Here is a 9,520-nt window from a genome sequence, read left to right as displayed (position 1 = left end):
TTTTTGAAAGTCATTAAGGGTATGTAATTCCTTAACTTTTATCTGTAGATTTTGAGGACATATTGTACATCCTTGAATTATCTGACCTAAATATTGAAAGGGAGGCATCTTTTGTATCTTTTGAGGAGCAATGCACAAACCCATTGCTGTAAGTGAAGCCTCTGAGTAAAAATTTCTGAAAGTACTTCTGGATTAGCATGAGCCAATAATATATCATCCATAAAATGAATAGTATATGCATCAGGAAAGTTATCTCTTATAGGAGCTATCGCTTGATGCTGGGAGCCATCAGCCAAGTAGGTATGACAAATTCCTTGCCAGCTTACTCCCATGCTGTCTCGTGGAAGGACTTCTGAAAGGTGACCTTGCTCAAGGACCAGGGCAGGTTCCGTGTTTAGGGTGTTCCCCCTTTAGAATAGGGCAGTTTAGCATAATAGGAGATTAGGGTGTTCCCCCTTTAGAATAGGGCGTATCCTGCTGCTGAGTTCCTCTTGAGTGCTTAGGGTCAGACAGTATATTTTGAGAGACAGAAGCCCGTGCGGAGAGGATTTGGGCAGAGTAGTGGATTAGGGCAGAGTGTGGATTTGGGCAGAGAACGTGGATTCCCCCAGAACGTGTTTGTAGACGGCCGGTGTGAGTTCGGGAATAAAGAATTGCTGTTTGAATCTACAAGCTGTGTGGAGACTCGTGATTTGTGCCCAGCCAGCTTGACCCAAAAGGTTTTGACATAAAGTAGGACTATTACGCATCCCTTGAGGCAAGACCTTCCAGTAATATCTTTTAAGGGTTCTTTAAAATTAATTGCTGGGACACTGAAAGCAAAGTTTTCACAATCCTCAGGATGCAACCTTATTGAGAAAAAAACAATCTTTTAGATCTATTACCATTAAGCTATAGTTTAAAGGAATTGCTATGGGGGATGATAGTCTGGGCTGCAATGATCCCATAGGCTGAATTGCATGGTTTATTGCCCTTAAATCCTGTAGTAACCTCCAATTACCTGACTTTTTCTTAATAACAAAAAGGTGGGTGTTCCAAGGACTAAGCATTGATTCTGTATGACCTGCCTGAAGTTGTTCCTCAGCTAACATATGAATTATCTTAAGTTTTTCCCCTGAGATGGGCCACTGAGAAATCCATATAGGCTCTTCTGTGAGCCAGGTGATCTTTTCTGCTGTCTTTTGGATCGGGGAGACACTCAGGGCCCCTAGTAAAAATTTTGGTTTGGAGTATTTACTAATCTCCATTGAGGAGACTGGTTTGTAAGCAGATACTCTCCCTGATAAGTTCCCTCATTATCTCCAGGAAGAATCCCTTGATTAATTTCCTCAAATCATCTCATAGAATTTGGAGTTACTAATAATAATCCTATTTTGCTTAATATATCTCTTCCCCATAGGTTTATTGGTAAGGACTCTAACACATAAGTTTTAAAAACTCCATTGTTCCCATCAGGATCCTCCCAACGGAGATAATTTGCACTTTGAGAAGGCTGTGAGATTTGTCCAATTCCCTCTAGGTTAGCTGGTGCTATATGTAAGGGCCAATTCTTAGGCCAGAAGTGACTAGACAGGACTGACTTCATGTCCACTACACCGTTGAACTTTTTATGATTAATTTTAATTTCCAGTAGAGGGTGCTCCTGCTTAAAACAAAAGTCTGTCCAGTATGACCTCCAAAGTAGAAAATCCCCCCACTCAAGCAAGTCCTGGCGATGGAAATCCAGTCACTCGGTGGGAGCGGTTGAGAGCAAATAGTCTCAAGCAAGCTCTGAATGGTGAATTTGGACTGTAAACCTCGAAGGCGTTTTATAACTCTTTAAAAATAGTTTTAAAAGGAATTACCATGTGGATGCGAACACACTAGTGTTGATCATTAACCTGTTCAAAAACTGGGAAGAGCTGAAATTCGCTAGTATCTTCCCCAGCTTCCTGCGCCTTCCTAATTCCCTGCTGGAACGGAGTAAGAAAGTCATTGTCAACTCAGAGTATCTGTTAAAATTTGTTTTTTTAACAGACAGTGGCCGAATTCGAATGGCTGGGGCAGGTACTATTAAGAACAGCCTGTTGAGGGGCTAGGGATGTAGCTCAAGCTGTAGTGCGCTCGCCTGGCATGCGTGGGGCCTGGGTTCGATCCTCAGCACCACATACAAAGATGATGTGCCTGCCGATAACTAAAAAATAAATATTAAAAAAAAAAAAAAGAACAGCCTGTTGAAATTCCCTGGTAAATCCTGGATTTTATTGTCCGATTCCGCTCCCTCAGACTGCAATTCCTCCGTAGATTCTCCTGTTGCCATGTTGAATCTGGGCTTGTAAGCCATGTGGAGGAGGACTTTCTATCTCTCTATGAATCTCTTCTGAATTTTCCTCTCTAGGTGAAGGATCTTCTACCCCCCCACCCCAGGCTTCCTCTCTATGGTCTTCCTCCGGATTACTCTGGTTCGGTTCATGCAAAGCTAAGTTTTTTATTTTCAGTTTTGCCCGAGGTTTTTTGTTTGAATATAATTTGTCTTAGCTTTGTTTTTAGCTGGCTTAGAGGAAAGGAGATTTCCTTAGCCTCAGGCAATTTTTCCATTTGAATAGACTTAATGGCTCTCTAAATACCTTTCAATAGATATTCAGGGGGCTACAGACTATGGCCCATATAATCAAAAAGACAAATCTCTAATGCAGTCTAAACCTTTTGAATATTCTCAAAGTTTCCAGGTAATTCATTAGAAAGGCAAATTTTATATAATTTCCTTCCTAATTTATCCCATGTATGTAAATTTGGTGAATCTTGGTCACAAAAACAAGGGCAAAATTCACCTACAATGTTCAAGAATTGTAGCAATTGAGTCTTTTTAACTTGCTTTCCCTTCTGATTAATTATTCTCTAAGATAATCAAATACATGTCTTTATCAGAAGTTGAATTCCCCATTATTAAATTTTTTAACGTCCCTTCTCTCCAAAACCTGCCTGGTTTTATGACCCTAAAAATGTCACAAATCCCGTACTTCTATAGCGTGCTCCCTAACTCAACATAGTCATATTTATGCCTCACTTCTGGGTGCCACTTCTGCCATGCGAACAGCGCTGGCTGCATGAAAGAAGGTTCAATTCATGAGTAAATGCTAGGGAGTTTTAAATTAAAGAGACAAGACTCTTATTACCTTTATTTTTTATTTTTATTTTTTTTTAAATTATTTTTTAGTTTTAGGTGGACACAATGTAAGGGTAAAATTTCTAAGCTGTTTCTAAACTGCAAAGCCTGAGTTAAAGTGTAAAAGACGGGGCATTGTAAAATTTCTAAGCTGCAGGGCCTGAGTTAAAAAGTAAAAGACCAGGTATTGTTAAATTCCTCTGCTACCCCCAAAATCTGTAATCCCTGTAGCTGTTAAGACAATACCCGAACTGCTCAGTAAATATTCCCACTGACTCCCTGGTTGTCTAATAACCTGGGGCTCTGTGTAGCCTGGCACGTAGGCATTGCAGGACCTAAACCAATCAGTTTGAAGGTGTACCCCGCTTAGGAGTGACCAATCACCCCTGCCCAATCTGTTCCTGCCAATGAATGTACTAATCATGTCTCAGAGTTGTTGTTTAATTTTCCCGTGCCTCATGATGATTTGTTCTGATGTATGCAAAGCCCCCGCCCTTCTCAAAAAGTGTACTTAAGCACTGCTTGACCTCTGCTCTGGGCTCTGGGCTGCGCTCCCTTCTCGAGTGGGCACGGAGCCCCAGCATGCTGGAATCTCAATAAAACCCTCTCCTGCTTATTGCATAAAGTCAGTCTCTTGGTGGTCTCTTCCTCCGACGCTTCGCCAGACCCTTACAACCATATCTTTATTTTGTTTTTATGTAGTGCTGAGAATTGAACCCAGTGCCTCATGCATGCTAGGCGAGCGCGCTACCATTTGAGCCACATCCCCAGCCCCTCTTATTACCTTTAATACCAGCTCCAGGACTGCTTCTCCTAGCTCCTGCCTCCAGCCACCTAATGCGGTATCGAGGTTTACTGAAGAGGCTAGAGAGAGAGAGAACACGCCAGGGAGTGCACTTTTATTGGGGAACAAAAAATTCAAGGGAAAATCCAATCCAATGAAGGTTAGGGGGGCAGCATCCCAAGGTCAGGGGTGACGACTGGTCTTCGGGGCAGTGGCTAGGCATGCCTCTGCACGGACAAGCCCTTGAACCTGGAAAAGGATGGGGAATAGCTCTGACACAGCTGTGTCTAAGCGCCTCTCACCCAGCCAGAGGTTACTCAAATCACGTGTGAGGATGGCCTCCCACAGGAAACAAATATTTTTTGAATATCATCAAATCAGACTACACAAGGGCAAACTCATGGAAAACTGCTAGCCATGGTCTCTAAATTTGTGTTTGGGACTTGTCTTTTTGTCTGGCTATTCATGTCCTGATTCTTTTGTTGTTTCTTCTGCTGTGGGTCAAAAATAATCCACTCATGTGTTATTTTCAAACCAACAAAATTTTGAACAAAGGCTTGTTTACAGAATAAATGCAAGGGTTTCTTAATGACCCAGAAAATCTGTCTTCCTACTTGTTAAGAGTAAGCAGTATACGGAGAAATGAAATAAATGAAAATAATGTCTTGAGTTAAAATACCTCATTTTGTAATAGAGAAGCCAGATTTAAAGTTAGGTAGTCAGTGTAGTTTGGTAAATCGGGTCTAATATCGAGTAAGATCTAAAATGGAGGTCATGCTGACAATGATTCCGGAAAACGCAGGACAACTCATGGAATATTAATGAAGTCCCGGAAAGGCCCTAGGCCAAAGTCCACCCCAAAGAAATGTTAATGGAACCCAGGAAACAGCCCCCAACAGATTTGGAGATAGCCCATCCCAAAGAAGTGATAATGAAGTCCTTCCTGCCCAGATTACTTGTTTGGCCCACCTCTATCCCAAACCCTTTCCCCACTACACTCCATCACCAAAACCATAAAAAGGGGAGACAACCGCACTTCCACGGATTCCACCTCTTGGGTCCCCTCCTTCCTCCAGGAGAAGTCTTTTCTGCTGTCCTTTAATAAACTTCTAATTTCTATTCTGACCTTGCCTAGGCGTGCTCTCTGGTGTTATTCTTCAACATTGGGGAAGCAAGGACTCGTCACTGGTCAACAGCAGTAACAATAGGAGCTAACCTATTTTCTCCAAATGTCACTAAACATATATGGAAAGTACATGGAAAATGGTTGAGAAAAATTCTTCCCTCTTGAGCAAAGTAGTCAGCATGGTAAAGACAGGTATATTTATTTCATATGACAGCACATTTCACAGGATATATACAGAATGTCTGTATACCACTGACTTTAATATGGTACTTCTATAAAGTATATAGTTATAAATATTGTATGCCACATAAGCAATAAAATTCTTACATACATATAAACAGCAATCTACTATAGAGAACAAAGAATTCACAAAGAGATTCTTAGTGTCTAAATTCTGCTCTGCTTTGAACAGAACCAGTAAATATTTAATAATACACAGAATAACGGCTAGTTATTTGCAGCATACCTTTAACTTTCATAACTTTGTGCATTTTTTAGCAACTTGCCAAATATAATTTTCCTGACAAGGGCCGGGCTGCTGCTGATATGTATATTTTAGACAGTAGTTTATAACCAATAGGAAACACTGCTCACAGAACTGCAATTGGCACTAGTGAAGTTTACCTAACAATGTATTATTTTGCTAATGGAGAGCAAATACCAGGTACACTAGTCACATAGATTTAAAGCCACAGTTCAACAAATCCATTCACATTTTGAAGCACACAGCTTATAGTAATACTGCTGTTTCAAAGATACTACTGCTGAAATGATTAGAACCCCCCAAAAGCACAATATAAAACAAGAGTTATTTCTAACAGCAAATCCTGGCTGTTAACAGAGAGGATCACTTCTATAAATAAAGTATTTTGATAACATTTGAGCATTTAGAAAAGTGATTTTTCCTAATAGATTTATGTTTTAAGTGCAATGCAGTTTGCTGTGCTTTTACACTTTAAATATTCTTAGCTACGAACTCTATTTTTTTGTATTCTCCCAAAGCACATCTTTGAAGATTAAATGTGGACATAGGAATTTAGGTGGACATATGCAACTCTTTATATAAAAGAATGTTAATATAAATCTTAATGGGCAAAGATGATTTTAACTCAAACCACAAAACAACTACTGCTCAAGGAGTTTTCTGATTGGTTCACTTAATGATATCAAAATACTACATTCTGTAAAAATTCTGTGTACTTCATAAAATCAATAAAAGCAGATTAGTTGCATACTGGCAGTGCAGGAGACAAAATCCACAACGAATTTGAGGTATAGCCTCTAAAAAAGCAGCAAAAATGTATTATGTAGCCTTTTAAGGGGGAGAAAACATAGACTGGGATATCCCCAATTCAGAGTACTGGGGGGGGGGGGGGGAGACAGCTGCTTTCCCTACCAAAAGCAAAGTTCCAGAGCAAAAGCAGAAAATAGAAAAGTGTGGAGGGAAATAAGCAACATATACCCTAATGTGCAGAGAGAAGAGAGTACATTTACATTGAACTCCGCGGTATATGCCTTCCCTAAATATAAGGCCATGGTACTTTTTGGAGAGTGCTAGAGTATCTGGCCACATGATTGACCACAAAACATGCTGCTGTCAGCTGTAAGAACCTCCTCCCAGAGAGAAACATGTGGAAAGTAATAAGGGTGTATGTATTTGAAGGGTCGGGTTATGGCATAATAGAAAATTAGGTTGTGAAGTGAGATTATTCTAGTTTGGGGAAGAAAATTAATGAAACATCCAAATTTGCAGTCATCTTTTTTGTAATGATACAGAAAAAAGGACTCTGTTAGAACTTTTAGGTAAAATTTGGTCTGAGTTATATACTAAAATTTAATAGTTTTATTAATATGTAGATTATATATGTGTGTGTATATGTATATACACACACATACATATATAAATACACACTTTTTTTGTTAAATGCCTTTTAAAACTGTCTCAATATAACTTTAGCAGTCTTTGGTAAATACTCATGAATACCAATTTTCAAGAGTATGAAAGGGCTAGCATGATTGCAGTAAAAGTTGTGTGGACTTTTTTAGATTCTCCAGGGAAGATTGACGAGTAATTTTTGAATAAGGACTATTTTCAAAGGTAGTTTTAAGTACTTTTTAGGGCTACTGCTGTCTCAACATATCAAAACTCCAGTTAATAATGAGAAGAATTTTTCCTTATTTCCAATATATACATATTCCAACTTTGTACACATAAAATAGTGGTACTTTAAGAGGGTATCAGTGCACTTAAAAATTCTTATTGCACACAGTGAATGACTAATGCCCAATTCTTTTGGTTCTGTCCTGCCAAAACTAAAAACAAACAAACAAACAAACAAAAAAAAAAACAGAAAAAAACACAAAGCCCTTCTCTATAGTATAATATTATCTTTCTGTAGAGTCTAGTATGTGAGATACCTTAGATGCCAAGGATATGAAAGGATCTGTGGGAGGGCTGGTGCTGGGGGGAAGCAGAGGGCCTGGAGGTGGAGGTGGAGGTCTGGATGGCAACACACAGAAAGAAACATTTGTACTTTTCTTGCAGTCTTCATCAAATGAACCTGGCTGATTATCCATCAAGTCTAGACAAGTTGACATTGACTTCCCCTGCACACCAAAGTCCTCTTCTTCCTCAAAGGTTACCCATCCTTTTGGGTTACTTGTTTTTACTGCAGACTGGCGCTGCAGATCAAAACTGTCCTTAAAACCATCGAGTGAGGTTGACGGCATGCTTGTGTTATGACCAACAGGCATCAGAGAAGGGAAATGACTGTTCATAATAGGCTTTTCTTTGCAGAGCCATGAAGTTGCCTCTGATTCTTGAGATTGGGCTCTAAATGGGTTTCCAGGAGCAGCAGTCCTGTCAGTGAAAGGGTTTGTGCAGGTCAAGCTAGTAAGAAATGGGTTTGGAGAACTTCGCATGTTTTCCTGGGAGTTACTCCGGGCTGGAATTGGAGGCAGTGTTGGCATGCAACTTACAGAACTCAAAGTACTGACATTACTTTGTGTTGCAGAAGGCAACTGAATCAACCTCTTTGGGTCTGGGGTTAGGACAGGTGATGTTTGAACAGAGAGCTGAGCCTTTGATACAGCAAGCAGATTAAATGAAAGATCTTCAAATGGGTCACTCTTTAATGGTGGTTCTTGTTGGATGCCAGAGATTCCATTTGTTTTTACCTGGAAAAGAAAGAGAACAGTGAATAATCAGTTTATATTTATTAATAACACCTATTCTGTTTCAATTATTATTACCTTTTTATGTGTGGGGAAGCAAGCATAGAAATTTAGAAATTAAAAAGTAACTTTGTGTAGTTTGTTACTCTGGTGGTTTTAAAAAGATGGAAACAGCTAAGCTATTATTTTTTAATTGGCTCTTTTTAGTTATACATGACAGAATCCATTTGGATATAATTATACAAGCATGGAATATGTTAAAAATCTTATTCTTTATAAACTTTATTCTTTATTTGTAAATAAATCCTCTTATTCATTAAATTCATTTATTTAAATCTCAAAGAAATTTGATATAATTTATTTCATTCATGTAATTTTTGAAATGGTAAGAGACAGAATTATCAAATTTGTTTATATATAGTTCATATTTTAATACAAACTTAAGAAACCCATATTCAGAACTTATGATAAAACTATATAATAAAACTTCCAACACCCATCTATAAGGATGATGTGGTTTCATTGTTCTTTTAAAAATATTTTCATTTAAAATTGTTACTATAGAAATTTGACTTTAAGGATGTTAATTTTGTTTTTGGTACTGGGGATTGAACTCAGGGGCACCTGGCCACTGAGCCACATCCCCAGCGGTATTTTGTATTTATTTAGAGACAGGGTCTCACTGAGTTGTTTGAGTTGTTTAGCACCTCGCTGTTGCTGAGGCTGGCTTTGAACTTGCAATCCTCCTGCCTCAGTCTCCCAAGGTGCTAGGATTGCAGACATGTGCCACCGCACCCAGCCAGAATTATTTTATGGTCATGCAAAGTTTGTACTTTTCCCCTAAATCTCTTTGTGCCTTCTTCACAAAATAGCTAGGTTGGAGTGGAGCCTAGTCATGGGACTCTGAACAAATTATTAATTTTCAAAAATAAGCCCCTATAATTAATAAAACTAGGATAAGTGACTTGGATATATTGACTCATGCCAAATTCAAAGATAAGAAAAACAAAATCCCAGGTTGGAAAGTACATGGAAGGGAGAATTTCACTCAAGACTTGCAATGTAACAAAATGGAGCACTAGTCAAAAGGAATTTAGAAAGCTATCAAAGTAACTACCTTCTCATGAAATACACTGGGGAAAGAGCAGCAGACCCTATAAAATGTAATTGCATATTATAAAAACACTAGCTTAGTGTTTAATAATAGGGAAAGCTGTTCACCCATAAGAGAAAATGGTATGGATAACCTCCTAAGAGAATAACTTTCAAATATCTCCTTTATTCAATAGTC

The 9,520-nt window shown here is 38.8% G+C and overlaps 1 protein-coding gene across 4 annotated transcripts in view; it reads right to left on the bottom strand.

Annotated features, from left to right (window-relative positions):
• Positions 1 to 5,256: 5,256 nt before the first annotated feature.
• Positions 5,257 to 9,520, bottom strand: part of Synj1 (synaptojanin 1) — an 81,949-nt gene continuing 77,685 nt past the window's right edge. For all 4 annotated transcript variants that reach the window (XM_076866949.2, XM_076866950.2, XM_076866951.2 and 1 more), the window contains one exon: positions 5,257 to 8,232. In XM_076866949.2, coding sequence (XP_076723064.2) covers positions 7,441 to 8,232 — 792 coding nt within the window. In that variant the 3' untranslated portion in view covers positions 5,257 to 7,440. The remainder of the gene's footprint in view (positions 8,233 to 9,520) is intronic.

Source organism: Callospermophilus lateralis, chromosome 10, assembly GCF_048772815.1.
Source record: "Callospermophilus lateralis isolate mCalLat2 chromosome 10, mCalLat2.hap1, whole genome shotgun sequence".
Taxonomy (NCBI): Eukaryota; Metazoa; Chordata; class Mammalia; order Rodentia; family Sciuridae; genus Callospermophilus; species Callospermophilus lateralis.
Note: the sequence above shows the minus strand (reverse complement) of the source record. Positions and strands in the feature narration are given on the sequence as shown.